The sequence below is a fragment of the Macadamia integrifolia genome, chromosome 13, assembly GCF_013358625.1.
Source record: "Macadamia integrifolia cultivar HAES 741 chromosome 13, SCU_Mint_v3, whole genome shotgun sequence".
Taxonomy (NCBI): Eukaryota; Viridiplantae; Streptophyta; class Magnoliopsida; order Proteales; family Proteaceae; genus Macadamia; species Macadamia integrifolia.
Genome location: NC_056569.1, coordinates 2,373,514 through 2,392,324, shown reverse-complemented (window position 1 = coordinate 2,392,324; position 18,811 = coordinate 2,373,514). Strand labels below are relative to the sequence as shown.

The following is an 18,811-nucleotide window of genomic DNA, read 5'->3' as shown; positions in this document are numbered from 1 at the left end:
AAAAAAAAAAAAAAAAAAGATATAGAGGTAAAAATTCGGCTAATTTAAAATATAAACTAAGAATCCAATATTTAGAAAGTAAGCATGAACGATGGGATGAGCATGATGAAGAAGATAATTCTAACTCTTCTTTTCAAATCAGTTAGATTGAAAAAAACAAACACATCAAGCAAACATCCTAAAAGTTGGTGAGAGAGTTCATAACCTTTTGTAGGGAGAGAAGCAGGGACGAGATGTAGGTGGGATTTCGTTTGCAGGGAGACAAGCAGGGAGGAGCAGTGCCTTTCATTCAAAGTTGTTTTAGGGAGGAGCAACGCCTTCCTTTGAAGTCGTTTTAGGGAGAGAAACTGCTGCAGGAGTTGTAGCTTGGTCTTTTCAACGAAGCTAGGGCTTGATTCTATGGATCACTTATGGTTTTATATTAGGAGAAGAACCATGTCAGCTAGTTCTTTTGTGAGATCTCATCACTTCATGTGTAAAAAAACTTATCAGAAGAATCACTTGACTCTACTAAGAATTATATTCATTAGCAACCAAACATGAATAAAAGTCTAGAATCACGATTATTTGGAATCACTTTACAAAGAATCGTGCAATCAAAAACGCCCTAAGAGATTCTAGATGGGACAGAAGGAGAATTTGAGTTATTAGACAAAAATTCAACTTCGGGTGATGACGACAATGATGACAACAATGAAAAGTTATTAGTTCCAATACAGAGAGTAGGAAAGCTTATGCCTGATTGGTTCCTCTCTCTTTGGTAGGGCGATAGGGACAGAACAGAGGGTGGTGGTCCCAAGGGTGGTTAGGCTGGTCGTAGGAGAGGGAGGAAGAGAGAGGGTGGTCGTGACGGCCCCGGGCGGGTCACAGGGAATGGAAGGCCGGTTGACAGATTCTTCTATCTGGTTGACGTTAGGTCTTCCTTGTCCCCTACGATCAACAAAAAGAAAAAAAGATTAAAGAAGAGTGGGTGGGGCTAAAATGTCCAAAAATGGTATGTAAACCAAGAACTAGGGGTGTAAGTTTGGCCTTGACAACTTGAACCCGTCTTGAGCCCGAATAGGGCTTGGGCCATAATTTCTGACCCTAAGGGGCGGGTTAGGGTTAGGGTTAGGGTTGGGCCGAACCTGGGTTGAGGCCTAGGCCTAACCCAACCTGGCCCTGATTTTAACCCTGGTTAATTTAGGGTTGTCATCCTATCCTTCGATTTAGAATAATAAAATATGGATCATTAATTCTTATGGTTAGGTGTCATAAACATTTATTATTGTGTTGCACTTCATGATTTAGTTGTGTATTAAACATTTGATGTATTGGTGCTTTATGGTGTTGGCAAAAATCAATGCCCATTCGACCCAACCTGATCCAATCAGGGTCAATTAGGGTTGGGTTGGGTTGGCATGGGCCTGATAGGGTTGTGTTGGGCTTGAGTTGAGTTTTGGGGACTTAGATTTGAGCTAGGGTTTTACGAAACCCAGCCCTACAAGACCCTATTTTACCCTACCAAGACCAGTGTATTGGGTAGTTTTGTAAATCAAAACTCAATTTTGTGTAATTATACCGGGCTGTCCCGCCTTGGTCGCCTGGGCGTCCAAGGCGTACAAGGCGACGGTTTAGTACACAAGACAAGGCGGTCGACTTCTTTTGTGTTTTTTTATTATAAAATTTAGGTTTTTATTCTACTTTTCTCCTTTTCATTGGCATATCACATATGTATCCTAAACATCTACCCTGCTGTTATATGGGATAAAACCCAATAAATGGCCTTTCACCGACCAGAATCCAAAACCCCAAAACCCTCGATTACCTGCGTGTGAATTGTGGGAGGAGAAACTGAGAAGGCGAGAATCAGCGGCAACGGCGAAGCTTACTCCCCCGATTCCGGCTCCGGCGAAGCTTTTTCCTATTTATCCGGTTCTGGTAAGGTGAGTGGATTAGTGTAATAGTGTCAGACATTTCTTGTGTTTTGGAGTACCTCCATCAAACTTTGTGTCCTCAACTATTCTTTATAATTAAACTCTTTTTTATCCTCTAGAAACACATTAGGAGGAAATGGTACAGAAGAAAGGGGCTGTTAGGGTTTCAGAAGATGCTGAGGAGCTGGCTCATATTCCATTGCAAGCTGTCCTCTTGGCCGATAGCTTTGCTCAAAAGTTCCGCCCAATTACACTTGAGCGTCCTAAGGTATGTTCAATTACTGATTTGTTTTTCAATTTTGATATTGATACTTTCCCTGTAATTATGTGTGAATCTAGTTATGCTGATGATATATATATTGGTAAAAGGTTGATTTTCAAAACTGGGCAATATTTGACTTTTGAAAGAATGCAAACTTGTTGATAATTCTTAGATTTGTGTTTTGATTGTTTTGCAGGTTCTCTTACCACTGGTTAATGTTCCCATGATTGAGTACTCCTTAGCTTGGCTCGAGTCTGCTGGGGTGGAAGAAGTTTATGTCTTCTGTTGTGCGCATTCCAAGCAAGTGATTGATTACTTGGAGAATTCCCAGTGGCTTAGCCAACCAAAATTTTCAGTCACAACAATAGAGTCCCATGATTCTGTTAGTGCCGGAGATGCGCTGCGGTTGATTTATGAGCGGAATGTGGTATGCTATCCTTTTCTGTTGCCATGTCTCATGGTGTTTTGTTTCTTAAGATTTCAATTGATCTGCCGGGGATAGTTTATTAATTCTTGCTTTTTGGGGTATGTTATCCTTTTTCTGTTGTTATGTCTCACGGCATTTTGTTTCTTAAGATTTCAATTTGTTCTGCCAGGGATAGTTTATAATTCATTCTTTTAGGCCTTTTAATTTATTTGGGTGGACCTCTCTTTACCTCATTATTGAGCTTTTGCTTACAGTATGTTTTGTTATGAACTAAATTTAAAAAGTATTAGTTTTTGTTTTCCTGCCTTCACTTTTCAGAGAATACATTTTTTTACTCAGACATTCACATCTAGGGTGTGTTGATACTTTCTATAACTGGATGGATATTTACCTGCCTAGATGTTAGCTGTATGTTATTGTTAACTACTCTGGCCACTAGCCACTGGTTGCAAAACAAGCCACTCATTGCAAGGTCGGGGATAATGCCTGTCAGATGACCAATCATCTCGTTTTAACCTGATGGCTGTTGGCCCAGCAGGTTTAGAAGAGAGATCATGATAGATAAGCTTTTCAACTCTATGTGTGTGTATTTCTTCTTGGAAGATACAGTTATAATGTAAATTTGGTTGAAATGTATTTCTTGACATAGATTTTGGAACTTCCGCAAAGAATTGAAGGAGCTTTCTGAGAAGGATGGATATCTTAGAACCTTTTTAATGTTGGAGCCAGTTCCAAAAAAAAAAAAAAAAAAAAAAAAAAAAAAAAAAAATGGATATCTTAGAGCCTTTTTAATGTTGGAGACAGTTCCAAAAAAAAAAAAAAAAGCTTTTAAAACTCAAGAGAAGCTTCTTTATTTTATATGACTATCTGACTCTCTTGTTTTGCCTCTGAAGATACATGGAGATTTCATCCTCATAAGTGGCGATACTGTGAGCAACATGTCCCTTACACAGGCACTTAAAGAACATAAAGAACGAAGGAAAAAAGATACTAATTCTGTAATGACCATGGTCATCAAACAATCAAAGCCTTCTCCGTTGACTAAGCAAACTCGACTTGGTAATGATGAGCTGTTTATGGCAATTGATCCGGTTACAAAGCAGCTTCTGTATTATGAGGATAAGGCAGACCATTTGAAGGGAACTATTACTCTTGATAAGATGATGCTAGTAGATAATCCTGCAGTTTCAGTCCACAACGACAAACAGGTTTTCTCTTCTCTAATTTATATGGTACTCTAACTTGCAATTCTCTTTTATGTTATTGTTCTGTTAATAGCTAATTCTTTACTGAATGGGCACCTGAAGAAAATGCATATGCCTTTTGAAGGGTGACTAGTTCCTTAAATCAGTTGTATTCTTTTACTGTTGGTACTTGATACAAAAGTCAGTCGGAAAAGAAAAGGGAATATGATGTTCATATGCTCAATTTTTATATTTTGTAATGAAAAAATATTATTTCTGATTTTTCTACTGTCCCTTTTTTTAAACCTTTCAGAACAATTATAGAAAATAAGGAAGGAGTACAATATGAGAAATAATAGAGACATGCCAATGCCCTACCATAATGCCAAAGGAAACACCTAGCTAAGCCCACCAAGTATCACGGCCTAAGAAGCTCTTGATCCCTTCTTCTTGATGAACTTTGAAGTTGATTTTGTGCTGTTTTCTCTGTTTTTGCTGCTGTTTTATGCAATATTTAAGCTCCCAGGGTCTTGTTTACTATCCCATTGATAAGCCCATTGGGATCATAGTTCATAAGCTCGTTTTGGTAGGCCATTTTTGTTAACATATGTACCAACGATAGGGGAGTGTCCCTATTGTGGCTGAGTTTACTTCCTTGCTTTAGTTTATTTATTTCCCTAGTTAGGATAGGTCTCTACTTACTAATTAGGATAGACTTCTTATTTTTTCTTGCTTGTGGCACAAGGGCTTAGTTTCCTAGTTTGATTGTACTACTTTGGGTGTTAATAAACATTGACGGTAGGGGGATTGCAAGGGTGTCGAGCCTGCTACACTCTTGGTAGTTTCCCTCTCTTCTCTTCTATTACTGTGACTGGTTACAGATCCTGTTTTGTTACAAGATTGAAATTACCGAAATGGACCGAAACTGGTGAAATTTGAAACTGGTGAAATTTTGTCAAGACAATGCATCTTTGCCAGACTGATTCCGTAGGCAAACGGCCATACCAGGCTCCGATACTTTAGGAAACCTTATTTTAGCCTATATAAACATATGCAAACCTTCATATTACAGAAATTACCAAGAAACCTATAAATTTATCAACTTCTCACTAGACTTTTTGAAGTTTTATCCACTGTCCGTCACAACTTGGACAAGGTTTTGCACACCCACTTCCTTGACCACATCCTTTATGAACCTATAAATGTCTTTTGCATTTTTTTTTTTGGGCGAATAAAGAAATTCATTACTGAGAGGGAGGAAGAATATACAAAAGGAAAGGGGGAAGGGGAGCCAAAAGGGACAAACCACAACAAAAGGCGGGGGGAACAAAAATGACAAAGGATTAGAGCCTAGCTAAAAGAAGGGATACATCAAGATTGGGGGGGCGATGACGGAGGGAGGAAGGCCCCAGGAGACAACAATGAGTCTATTCCTTAGGGTGTATAAAGTTAGACTCTGACGAATGCAACCTATCTTAGAGCTGACCTCAAAATAGATGGCTTTCCAAATGTTGTCAAATGACCTGGATTTGGGAGTCCATCTACGCAGGATTTGCTCCATCCAAATATGGTTGATAGTAGCCCCAAAAGCAAGCTTCCCTCTAGAATCACATATGGTATATCCACCTAAAGTCATGTCAATCCAGATCCATTCTCTAGATAAGGGAAGGATTCTCCTACGGGATGGCCAATAGGAACTGAGGACCTTTTTCCTGATAGAGGAGGTGAAGAGGTGAGAGAAAAAGAGATGTTCAACATCTTCAGTGCCATTCCAACAGAGACAACAAGAGGGAGGGACCTGAATATGCTGGTATATAAGGAAGGACTGTGTGGGGAGGCATGATGAGCCCTTTAGAACGGATGAAATCCTAAGTGGAGGCGGAGGCGAATATTCCATGGGAAGAGGGAAGCTAGATAACCCTATCTGCCCTTCCACGATGTTTAGGAGGGATTGGTGGAAGAGAGAACCAGAGGTCGACAAGAGGAGGGGGAGGAGGGGGGACCATCATTATCCGAAAGGATGAAGGCGACGGGGGCCAATCTACTCAGCCCAGAGGAGTAGATGGATCTAGGGGAGAGATCAGAGGGAGTAGAATACTAGAGGGGTTCCAAGGACCCATCCAAAGAGAGGTCGAAGACCCATCCCCAATGGAATAGGAAATGGATCCTAAAGGAGTAGGCCTAGAGCTAAGAATCTTATGCCACATCCAAGAGGCATCAAACGAGGGAGAAACAGTCCAAAGAGAATCATTTTTGAGAAGGTAGGAGTAGATCAAGAAACGCAGATGCTATGATGCTTAGAGGAAATTTTCAAAATGAGCTTCAGAATCCCAATAGATTTGACATCCTGGATTTGCCTGATCCCCAGGCCTCCCTCCTCATTGGGCCTACAGATCTTTTAGATCGGCTTAAGGGGTGAAGGAATTTGGACGAAGGAGGAGGGAGTCAATAGCTTTTCTAGTGGCCTTGGGGAGAATGAAGATGCTAATTTTTTGCATCCTTTTTCTCCTTGGATGCATCCAAAGATTTCAAGAATACTATCCTCATGTCATTAAAGTTGATGGACTTTCATGTGGGCCCAGTCCAACCATATCACATGATCTTCGCCCCATAGCTCTCCCACATCCCTTTCTGACCATCTATATATGAAGCACATGCTTTTTCCGGGGCAATTACACATTCATCACGTCATGTGCAGTGGGCTTGTTGACCCCTGGGCCAGCCTTAGCTACCGTGTCTAGCATAGTCCGATAATTGGGCCCCGTAGTGTTGTGTGTTGGGATGTTCTGGAAATAACAACTTAGACACGACATCCACAACAATCACCTTCACATCACTCCACATGTGCTTCAAATTAGCCGGCTAGTGGTCCTTTTTGCTGTAGATGCTAGAATCTTGTTTTAGTATGGGGTCCTGTTGTGGTGGTATTGTAGATGGAGCTGGCCTTGTATTTTGTGACCTCTTAAAGGGCAACTGAGCTTCCCTCTTCCCCTGTAGTTGTGGCTGTGCCGAACTGCATATCCACTACCACTACCACCTGCTTTAGACGGGCCAGCTCCTCCCTTGGAGCATCTTTGTCCATCCTACTCCTAAAACTGGCTCTCCTCTTTGCCTCTGCCTGCCGAAAATTCCTAGGCTCTGCCTCTATCTCTGTCCTTGTCTCCAAATCATCAGGTAAGCATATAGGGTTATCGTCATCATCACTGTCATCACCCCCTGTTCTGGCTGGTTGGCTAGAACTGCCTCTTCAAATTCCACCCTCACCTTCTCTTTTTTCTACCTTCCTCTGAGCCCCTCCCCTCGTATGTGCTGTGCAGCTATGGCTTTAGAAATCTCCATAATCATAGGGCATGCGGCCACATCTTTGTTAAACGTTGTTTTAGTCTTGTGGCCCCACCTACCATGATCTGTTTTCCACGATAATTACACTTATTTTTTTCTTTTTTGTCACTAACAATTGGCACTAGACACCTCCATGGTGCGTCTCCCTGTCATCACCACCATGCTGTTGCATGAACAAAACAAGCCATTCTTAATTGAGGCACATCAATTGAGACCACTAAAATAACTCTGTAGCTACTTGTTATTTTTCCCCTAACCCTTATATTTTTCTTTTAATTAGAAGCAAAATTTTGTTATCCTTTTCAGAAACATTGTGGCCTAATTCAACAAATGCTAATGTCGTACGACATAATAAGCATACTTCTGAAGTTTGGACATTTCGACCGAAATTTCGCAAGTGTCGATGTTTTTGACCCACCTCGAGATGACCGAGTTTCAGTGGTTTCAAACCTAATTTTGGCAAATTTCAACCCAAATAGCCCAGAAAAAAATACCTGGTTTTGCCCGGGTTTTGGAAATTTCAACCTAAATTTCGGTGTCTAACGTATATAATTGAGCGCATCCAGTTTATATTAACCCTAATTTTTTTGGTGAAAAAATAACTTTTGGGAGAAGTCATTATATGGAATTGTTGAATGTGGCCAAAATTTTACCTATATGCAACAATTGATCTCTTTAGAGTGATATGGCAAGTTGGCAACCCCAACAGCATATTCTGGCAGTTTAATGGGATGAGATGGCAACAATCCAAGAAAATGATGTGTTTTCTTCTTCTCCCATTTTGACCGAAATTAGTGTGAAACTGAAATTCGCCTATTATTTCGTCTTTGGCAGATTGAAATTATTGAAATTAGTGAAATTTCTCCGCCGAGATTTAGGACTATTATTAGGATTCAATTTTCTGAAACCTACCCAATGAACTATCAGATCCCAGAAAAGAATGAGAGTTCAGGTCAATCCTCCATATCCTTAAAGGGCTGTATCCCGATACAGCCGTATATGTCCCGCTTTCGCTGGCTCCTGGGACAGGCAGAGTGGGTCGGTCCTAAATCCTACTCCTCCCACCTCTTGGTTCTGGTTGTCTGAGCTTCTTACCAATGCACCAAGTGACGGCTCCTACCCTATATATTGGAAATCTTAAATCCCAACCTGACTTGCATTGATATCATTACTGTGTGATTTGATGGAATTACTTTCATTGGCAGTACATTGAATAATTTTGGGGGCAGTACATTGAATAATTTTGGGAACTGTTGCTTATCATCTTTTGAACAAGTTACATTCAAAATTCTTCCTGAACCTTGAATCAAAAAAAAAATTCCTGCTCAAAAAGGCCCTATATCAATGTATTACAGGCTAGAATTGACCCATTTATGGCTTGAATTCTGACTGTTTTAATTATTTGCAATAATGAATTTTATTTTTCCTTCAACCTTGTGTTTTTTATGGCTGCGGTTTGAATGATCCTGAATAAATTATTATGGACTGGTTAAATATTTTTTTCACAGGATTGCTACATTGATATCTGCTCTCCAGAAGTTCTTAGTCTTTTCACCGACAATTTCGACTATCAACATCTCCGGCGTCATTTTGTCAAAGGACTTCTTGTTGATGACGTAGGGTTTGTTTCTTTTCTGTTTTATACTTTATTATGCTGCTTTAAAGTCCTTTCACAAGTACACAATACACAATTATCATTTTGCTTGAATATGTTATCAGATATAAAGTCAAGTTTTTTAATAAAAATTTAAATTATTTTTCTTTTAATGTAATAACCTTGGTATGTATTAATAATTAATGTAATACTGATTTAAGAAGTTAAAACAGTACTGAAACAGAATAAAAAACAGAGGAACAAAATCCAGATTAGGTGGAGAGCTCCTATAATAAAATCCAGCAATCAGATGGATCCAAAATTCAGGTCAAGTTCAGGAAGGGGAATCTTTGCTGAAAATTTCAGACTGATCAAATTGGTGGATCTGGAAATATAAAGGAATCCTAGTGGTACTAGGAGAAGGGTATATCAGTCAATTCAAAAATCTGATCAAACAGAAGAATTGTAATTCCTAAACAGAACTATTATATATATATATATATATATATATAGGCGGTAAATAAGATTCTTCATTTCATGATGAACAACAGAACTGATATTCTGGTATCAATTTGACCAGCAGAACAAATAATTCGACTCCAGTAATTAAAGGATGAGAAGCAGTCCTACTTGTGACAGGACTCTATTAACCAAGCTCCCAATCTGAAGTCTGAAAATAGAATATAGATTCTGACAGAATCGATGAGGTGATTTTGTGAACATAACACAAATCAGATATGGCCTTCACCGTCAAATTGACAATCCTAATGAGAGTAGGATTGAAGAATGTCAAGAACAAACCTGTACAGAATAGCAGTGATAATTTAACTGATAAACAGTAGCTAAGTATAAGAGTAAGGAAAGGGCACTCAGGCTTCCCGCCGCAAGGTGTTTGGATGGATCAACCACCAACCAAGACTTGATCACACATAAGGGGTTCTCCATGCAAGGAAGAAGAGCAGCAGCTATTTTTTTCTGAAAACAATTGTGGGTGAAAGGCCCCCATGCTATCTCTTTTATTGAACAAAGGTTTAAAGTATTGGTATCGGGTATAGTATCAGAATAGTGATTTTAAGAGACGTATTGTATCCAAGAGACACAATATACGCTAAAGATACATGTGAAAATGGTCGAGAAACAAATGGAAACGCTTGGGATACAGGAAAAATACAGTAGAACACTATGAATGAGTAATATGTAAAATATATTATGTATAAAAAGGAGAACAAAGTATGACTAGACAAGTGCATTCAATTGAGTATGCATAAAGGATAAGGGTTCTTATATGTACTACTACCAAAAAAGATATCATTTTCAGTTTGGGTAAATTTTCGGGTTTAGATGCACACGACATTGGTAAAAGAATGCAATCATTTTCAGGTTTTTTTTTTAACTAATATAGTGATCCATCGCAAACTCAACACTAGAAATTAATATTTGAGCAAAAAATCCAAAGTTTTGATAGATAAATATTCTTGCTCAAATTTGGTTTCGATCCTTGATTGCAAGCTGTTTAATCCCCAAACCATGATGAAATCAAATACTAGTAGAGTTGCTTTTTCCAGTATAAGCAAGGAATCAAGTCAAACTTTGACCCAAAAAAATCATTATAATGCTTTACAAGAGCTCTTAGTAAGTGTTTTGCAGTCAGGGATCGTGTTTTGCAGTTTGTAAGAGATGTATCGAGTGCATTGATAGGTAACGACCGTGTATCGAGCTTATCGGGTCATGTATGGACCCAATACAGTCAATAAATTTTTTTTAGGTATCGTATTGGTACCGTATCATATCACTACCTTAAAGATACGATACGCTAGTGTCGGCAGATACGGTAGGATACTCAAAACCTTGATTGACAACTTTAAAACAGAGTTGGAGTTGGGTTGGGACACTCGTAACCGAGTCCAATTAATCTAAGGGTAATTAACAATGCCACCCTATGGAGAATGCCAGTATTATAGGAACATCACCTCTCTTTCACCAAATTAGACTCAGGTATATGCTGATGTCAGCTACTATATTTTATTTTAAATACCAAAATGCCCTTATTGAATGTGAATTACCTAAAATTCCCATGTAATAAGTCCCATCCTCAAATCGATAGTTACTATACCTTTCTCCTAAATTGAGCATGGAGATCACGGCGATAGCGACATCGGCGACCAACAGAAACACCCTTTTGACCAGAACATATGACAGGGGTCAACGGAAGGAGGGCATCGCTGGAGCATATTCGACGGCGTGAAAGCCCTCCCTTCTAGCCCTGAAGTCCTCATGGCTGAGGTCAGCTTGGCCATTGCTGCTTCTGAGTATGTCCAAGTCACGTCTTTCCTCCAATCCTCCGACGAGAAGGAAGAAGAAGCGATGCCAGATTCTTCCCTCCATAACCCACTTGTCACTGACCCATTACTTCACTCTCTCTCTCTCTCTCTCTCTCTCTCTCTCTATTTCTCTTTGAACAAGAAAGCGATGGTAGGTCACTGAACTCGTTAGTTACATATCAGTTCATCCATTTTTCCGTTTCTTCCTTAAGGTTTAAGTATTGGATTTTCGTCGCAGGTTTCTTCAAAGAACTTGGAAGTCCAAAACTGAGGTCCTCAAGAGACTGTCGAATCCGTCCACCCTTTTCGCTATTCAAGATCGTTTTTTTTTTCTCTGGTAGTGGATTTCAAAATGATCAAAGCAGAGAAAAGATGGTTTTTCTTGAATTTTAATCAATAAATCTTTCCCAAGCCATGAAGAGCAGAACAACGGCGGTAAAGCTCGAACTCTCTCCCCTTCTTTGAACTTTTCCGGCTACAAGAGTAGAGCAGAGCACCGAAAGAGTAAGAGTTCTGCGGGTCTTCCCCAAATAGAGACAGGTATAGCTCGATCTTTGTGATTCTTCTCAACACTAGTTAGATCACAGCAAATTTTCTCCCAAATTCTGAAAAACCATTACTTGTGTCCAGCTCTGGATTGTGATTGATTTCCAAGCCACTTGGAGGGTTTCAGCCATTTTTTAGAGAAGAAAACAATGTCATTTGCAGAATCGAGCGTTGCAGGCTTTATCTATTTGATTTCCTTTGTTTGGTGGCCTTCTCTAAAGCACAAAGGTTTTTCTCTCTTCGATGCCCTATCATTGGAGCTTCGAGTCATGCCTTTGGTTCGCATTCTTTCTCCGGTGTTTTCAAGGTTTTCTCGCAGAGTTACAGTGAACTCCGGTTCCGTTAGTGGCAGTGACATTAGCGAAGGAAGTGGTTCGAATAAACTAGAATCACTAACCCAATGGAAAAATTTTCCAGATTGAAAATCCATGACTATGCATTTGGGTTTTCTTTTTTAGAACACCCAAGTCTGCCTCGAGGTTCAGAGAGAGAGAGAGAGAGAGAGAGAGAGGTGTTCCACCGAAGAAGAAGCTGGAACTACCGGTGGTAGCTGCTGTTGCGGACGGTCACGACTCACGACTCACGACTCACGACTAACGACTCAGTGAGAAGTAACTTAGGTAAAATATGATTTGTTATTTGTTTTAGTTAAATGGGTAAACATGTCATTTCAAATCTTCACTTAACGGAGATTGATGGTAGGGGGTCTGAATCTAATTTGGTGAAAGAGAGGGGGTGTTCCTATAATACTGGCATTCTCCAGGGGGTGGCGCTGTAAATTACCCTTAATCTAATTGGTCTTTAAGAAGACGTTAAAGGCTTAAAGCAGTAAAATAAGTTCTACCAAAAAAAAAAAAGAGTAAAAGAAAAAAAGTAATATCTTACTTAAGTTGGACCACAGTTCAACCGGAACTGTACCAAAAACAACATAAAGCATAAAAATAAAAGAACCAACCAGGTAAACAAAGAGCTGGCCACACTAGGCCTGGCCGTACTTGGTTCTGCTGCAGTATGTCTTCAATACTGATCAATGATACCCTGGGAAGCCTCTTATCCTTTCTTCTTTTTGGTTTTTTAAGGTTGTTAATGACAAAGCTATATATGGTAATGGTATTTTTGAGGTCTTTTTGGGTGCTTCTATCATTTTGCATGTTTTGATAAGTGGAAAGTTGTAGGAAGCCATTAAATTTCCACCCCCCCCCCTCTTTTGTTTTTATAGTTTAATATTTTTTTTGCAAACTAAGGGATCTAGTAAAGATTATGTTCAAATTTCCTGCCTACTAAATTTTTAATTTGTCTTTCCACTCTCTTCCTATATTTTCACTACTATGACCCAGTTCTCATCTTCCCTATTTAAGTATTTTATCCTCTACCTCTTTCCTAATCTGCTCACAACTAGTGTTTATTTGTGTTCTTTCTTTTATTTTCTATCCCTTTCCCTATTTGTTGTGGTCCCTCAGAAATGATAACAGATTCCCTAAATTTCAGGAATTATATTAGAATTTTATGCCTTCGATGTAAGTGGTTTGAGCAAGCCTACTGACCTTGAACCTTTTAATATTTTCTGGAGCTTTCTTGAGTTGTTAATTCCCAATGAACAACTAAGCTTATACAGCTGCATAATCAGAGTTGCAATTTGTATGTCTATTTTGTCTGTTACTTTACAGAACTCAAATTTTATACTGTCTGGTCTTAATAATCCTTAGCATATTGTTTCAGCTTTGCTATGAATTTGTATCCTTTCAATGTTGTTTGGAGATCTTGTTTAGTTTTTGGTTCATTGTTTCAGATAATGGGCTACAAAATCTATACTCATGAAATCAACTCAAGCTATGCGGCTAGAGTAGACAATTTCAGAAGCTATGACACCATCAGTAAGGATATAATCCAGAGGTGGACGTACCCTTTGGTGCCTGATGTTCATTTTTCTGGAAATCACCCAACTAAATTAGAAAGACTGGGGATGTACAGAGCATCTGGTAAGGATGAAACATTGCTCTTATTATTTCTCCAGTTGTCATAGACTTTGTTTTTGTTTGTTTTTTTAATCAAGATTATACTGAGCAAAGAAGGTGGGTATATTTATTTATGTTTTGATGTGCTTACATTTATTTCTAGGTAAAAGTCATGTAAAAGGAAAATTTGCTTTTAAAATCAGTACAGCAAGTTGGAAATTTTACTTGAAAGTTTTCTTTTTGCACAGTTTTTACTTGGAAACAAAGAAACCTTGGGCGGATTGCATCCAAATAAGGTTGGTTACATGTCAGAGAAATAATAGGGTGTGGCCCAAAAACCCTATCACAGCGGAAAAGGAAAACCTTATGGTGCCGCCGCTGCCTGGAGCAGCCTGGCCTCACGCTGGGCTGCTCCTCCTCCCCATCCTTTCTTCTCCTTCTTCTCTCGTCCTCTCCCTCTCATCCTTTGCTCTCGCTCTCCTTTTCTTCCTCTCCCTCTTCCTCTGATCCTTTTCTTCTTCTTCTTCTTCTCCGGTCTCACACGTCCAAGAGGTCGTGTTCCACCCGCTGCCGTCTCCCCATCCCTTCCACTCCTGTCTTGACCTAGATCTGGTGATGGTCTTTTCGGGGTTCCCCTGGTACTCCCTATAGGCTCGTTGGCTCCTTCCGTCGGCGTCCTTGGGGCCTGCCACTGCTCTTCCCCTTCCTCGAGTTGCTGCTTGATCAGGTTTTGGTTTTTCACGTCCATCCGCTAGGGGTGTCAAAACCTAGCCTGAACCGATAAAACTAACCGATAAAACCCGAACCGAACGAAACCGATCCTTATTGGATTGGTTTTGGACTGAAGTATGTTGGGACCGGCTAAAAACCGGTACAAATCGAACTGACCAATAACCAAATCGAATGAAACAGATAAAAAAGTAAGTGATTATGAGATTATAAATTGGTGAATTGACTATCCATTTTTCACAATATTAGTGAGAAATTTTTTTATTGCAAAGGGAATTGTTACAAATCATTGAATATTAGGTTATGAATAGAGAAATTGATTTGTAAACTGTAACAATGCTTCCATTGATTTTCTTGTTCACTATACAAAACTAGTTGGATAATTAAATGAATGATTGGGGATAATAGGGTTCATTTTGTGATTTCAATATTAGTTATCTTCTTAGTAATTTGTTATCCATTGGTTTTAATATTAGTTCCCTTACAACGATAAACCATGATTTAATCATACTCATAAATTTAAAGTGTTTTTTTTTTTTCGTGAAATCTTATCACTATAAGTTATGCATGTAAGATTTTATTATGGTTCAAGCCCAATAATAAACCGATCTAAACCGGTATTAACCCGATATTGAAAATTGAAATAAACCATAATCAAACCGGACCGAAAACCGAAGTTCCTTAACGGATTGGTTTTGGTCTCCCTCATTCCTAGATCAAAACAGATTCAACCTGATCAAAACCGAACCAAACTGACCGATTGAAACCCCTACCATCCGCTGCTCCGACCTGCTCCTTAACCACCTCATTGACCCCCCTCCGCCGACGCTCGCTAGACTGTTGCACTGTTCGAGTGTGCTTGTGCCGCTGACCTTCCAAGCTCTCTTCTAGATCCTTGGTAGACCAAACGTTTTCTCATGTTTGCTCCCTGATTGAATCATTGTCTCGGTGGTTTCTTGGCAAGCTCTTTGTAGGTTGCAGGCCATGCTCGTCAGACAGTTGCCTCGCTGTCGCCCTCTGAAAGGCCGGCACCCTCCTCCGCGGTTGTCTCCTCCGTGAGTCCAGTTTCTCTCTTGGCCATGGCCCTCCGTAAGGCCGGTGCCCCGCCGCTGTGCCTGCCTTTTCTGCCGGAACTTCAATTCTTGTCTTGTCGGCTGGATGTGGGAGTGTTGAGAACGGTTGGTAGGGTTTGGTGGAACCCTACGTGTTTTTCCCTGTTCCCCTCTCCTTTGGGCTTCTGGATTCTTGTTCAGCCCATGTGGGTTTTTGTATTTTATGTTGTTGGGCTTTTGGCTCCCTTTTTGCCCATGTGGATATTGAGTTGTATTAGACATGTCTTCCACTCCTCAAGCCTACTAGGCCTTGGATGCTGTCCTTTTGGACTTTGGTTACCCTTATAGGGTTTGTAATCTCCCTCCCCCTTCTTTTAATGCATTTATTAATTCACCCGTAAATAAAAAAAAAAAAAAAAAAAAAAAGAAAAAGAGAAGAAGAAGAAGAAGAAGAAGGAAACTTTAGGCAACAAAATATCTTCTTTCATTTCCAAAAGTATATGTTTGATAAGGACATCCAAATTGAAATGAGACAATTTTGTGGAACTAGGATGTTTCATTTCCACTTTTTACGCGAAAAGCTATAAAATGATGAGACTTATTATTTCTTAACTCTTTTGTAAAGAAAACCAGCTGCAGTCAGGTGATGATATACTAACACCTTTAAATTCCTTTTCAGTTAAAGCTCAGTCCATCAAATAACTTCCAATATTAGCCCAAATTTGTGGAGAGCATATTGATTGCTCCTCAAATAACCTTCTTTTTCTTTCTTTCCATATTGATACCTATCCTTTTGAATGTTAATTTTGTTAATTGTACCATGCTGACCAAATTTAGTCAATGCTTTTCCAGCTGATGTTTCTAACCTGGAAATTGTAGATTAGTGTTCATTTTTTTTGGATAATTAAATAATTAATAACCAAAGGAGAGAACGAATATACAAGGGAAAAAAGGGGGGAGGGGAGGCTTAAGCCAACAAGGAAAATCCCACCACAAGGGAAAAATCAAACAAAACAAAGCAACATCCAGAGCAACATAGCAAACAGCCAGCTACCAAACTTAAGATGAAAAGGATACATAAAAAAAGGGGGGGGGGGAAGGATGTGAAAGGGAGGGGAAGCTTCAAGAAGGGGAGATGATGTGAATAGGAAGGTTCTAGGAGGCAATGATTTGTCTGTTCCTTAGGGAGCTAGGGACAAGCTTAGGATGGAAAGAGCGGGTTTTGGAGGTAACATCAAAGAAGATGGCAGTCCAAATCTTGTCCGGGGAGCGGGAGTTGGATGACCATTTACGGGTGTTATGTTCCATCCAAAGGTGGTTAATGGTTGCAGAAAAGACAAGCTTGTCAATGGTATCACAAATAGTGGAGCTTGCAAAGGTCATATCAATCAAATCAATTCTCTGTCAAGAGGGAGAATGGGTATTTGAGAGGGCCAGCACCTAGAGAGGACCTTCTTCTAGAAGGAGAAGGAGAAGGGACAAGAGAAGAAAAGGTGAGAAGAGTCCTTAAGATCATGAGGGCAGAGACAATAGGAGGGGTTGACATGGATGGGTCTGTTAGTGAAGCATATAAATGTATCCATGATTAGTGACAAGATATCATTAGTCTTTTGAGCTTTCTCGATAGAATTTTTTGGATGTGTCTGTTCATGGATTAGTGTTCATTAGTGAAGCATATAAATATATCCATGAAACATGACAAGTTATCGTTAGTCTTTTGAGCTTTCTCAATAGATTTTTTTCCTTAATGTAACCAACTTAAACTTAACTTTGTTTATCACAAAATATGTTACTTTTATTTTTAAATGGCTGCCAAATATTTCTTGATATGAAAAGAAGTAGCGATACACCCAAAGAATGTAGGAATGGTGACTATCAACATTAATGCTTATAATGCTACAGTCTACGGTGGGTGGCTATATTATGAAAACATGACGTAGGTTAAATGGATCTTGGCATCCAAGTGACTGAGTCATTGAGCAAGTGAGCAATTTTGCTGGGTTGCAAGAGCTCACTCTGCTAGTCTCACGTCATTATCTAACAGACTCGTTGATAAAGCTCCACTTTTCAGACAAAAGGGTACTCTTCTGCACGATCTGGTTCTATTGTCTTACAGTTGTTGATACCAGGGCAAAAGAAAACTTTATCTCTATTGAATTTGTTCAAGCACACAACCTTCCATAGAAGCAACTATTAAAAAAGATTCACGTGCAAGGTTTTGGACCCGTAGCTCGAGAAGAAGCCACTGCAGTTGTTTGAGTACATCTACAGTTTGGGATGTTACAATACCATATCCCTTGCTTAGTCACCTCATTGGCGGCTTGGCGCACTGTGACTTTCTTCTTGGCGACCTTGGCAATAGCATGCTGGTATTTTCTTAAGGTTTTTTCCACAAAGAGTGCATTTAACAAGGTTCTTGTCTGACAGGTCAGACCAATACCCATACTTCCACCCAGGGTCATTTGATTTGGCCTTCCTGGTTGGGTCTTTGGATGGATCATATGCAGCCGTGCTTATATTATCACCCCCACTACTACCAGGTCCACCAACAGTACCATCCATTATGAACTCCTATAGTCCTATCCTACAAGTTACAAAACAGAGTAACAAAGTATGTTAAGTGTTAACCAATAACATTAACATGATAACATAAGAAAAAAACAATCAAACACTCACAAATCCAACTTAATCATTTCACTTAACACAAATACACAACCAAGACCATTGTGAAGTTCTTATATATTTTTTTTTCCAGCAATCTAAAATATATGATTTCCCATCTTCAGATCAAGATCAAGCTCTAGATAGTAGATAACTAGATATACAGATAAAGAGGAATACATATTATAAACATTGAAGATTTGAAGTTACTAGTAGGTGGGCCCTTACCTGGTTGTCGCTCTTGCTGCCGAAGGAGAAGATGTCGCAGGCGATATCGTATTGTGGTTGTTGTCGTTCTTGCTGCCGGAGAAGGAGCAAAGAAGATGTCACTGTTGGTTGCTGCCGGAAAACCAGTCCGGCTGTTGGTTGCTGCCGGAGAAGGAGAAGAAGAAGAGTTGCAGCGGTGGCTGCCGGAGAAGGAGAAGGAGGAAAAGAGTTGCAGACTTGCAGTGGTGGCTGCCGGAGAAGGAGAAGGAGAAGGAGGAAAAGAGTTGCAGACTTGCAGTGGTGGCTGCCGGAGAAGGAGAAGGAGGAGAAGACTTGCACGGTGGAGAAGGAGAAGGAGGAGAAGAGTTGCAGCGGTGGCCGCCGGAGAAGGAGAAGGAGAAGGAGGAGAAGAGCAGCGGTGGCTGCCGAAGAAGGAGAAGGAGAAGGAGAAGGAGGAGAAGAGTTGCAGCGGTGGCTGCCGGAGAAGAAGAAGGAGGAGAACAGTTGCAGCGGTGGCTGCCGGAGAAGGAGAAGGAGGAGAACAGTTGCAGCGGTGGCTGCCGGAGAACGAGAAGGAGAAGAGAAGAACCAGCGGTGGCTGCCGGAGAAGGAGAA

At 40.0% G+C, this 18,811-nt stretch overlaps 1 protein-coding gene across 2 annotated transcripts in view; it reads left to right on the top strand.

Annotated features, from left to right (window-relative positions):
* Nucleotides 1-1,724: 1,724 nt before the first annotated feature.
* Nucleotides 1,725-18,811, top strand: part of LOC122059971 (translation initiation factor eIF-2B subunit epsilon) — a 23,793-nt gene continuing 6,706 nt past the window's right edge. The window contains exons 1-6 of one of the 2 annotated variants that reach the window (XM_042623081.1): nucleotides 1,725-1,920; nucleotides 2,036-2,184; nucleotides 2,375-2,605; nucleotides 3,499-3,813; nucleotides 8,640-8,747; nucleotides 13,382-13,571. In XM_042623081.1, coding sequence (XP_042479015.1) covers nucleotides 2,053-2,184; nucleotides 2,375-2,605; nucleotides 3,499-3,813; nucleotides 8,640-8,747; nucleotides 13,382-13,571 — 976 coding nt within the window. In that variant the 5' untranslated portion in view covers nucleotides 1,725-1,920; nucleotides 2,036-2,052. Of the gene's footprint in view, nucleotides 1,926-2,035; nucleotides 2,185-2,374; nucleotides 2,606-3,498; nucleotides 3,814-8,639; nucleotides 8,748-13,381; nucleotides 13,572-18,811 lie in introns of both variants that reach the window. The other variant, XM_042623080.1, reaches the window with a different exon arrangement.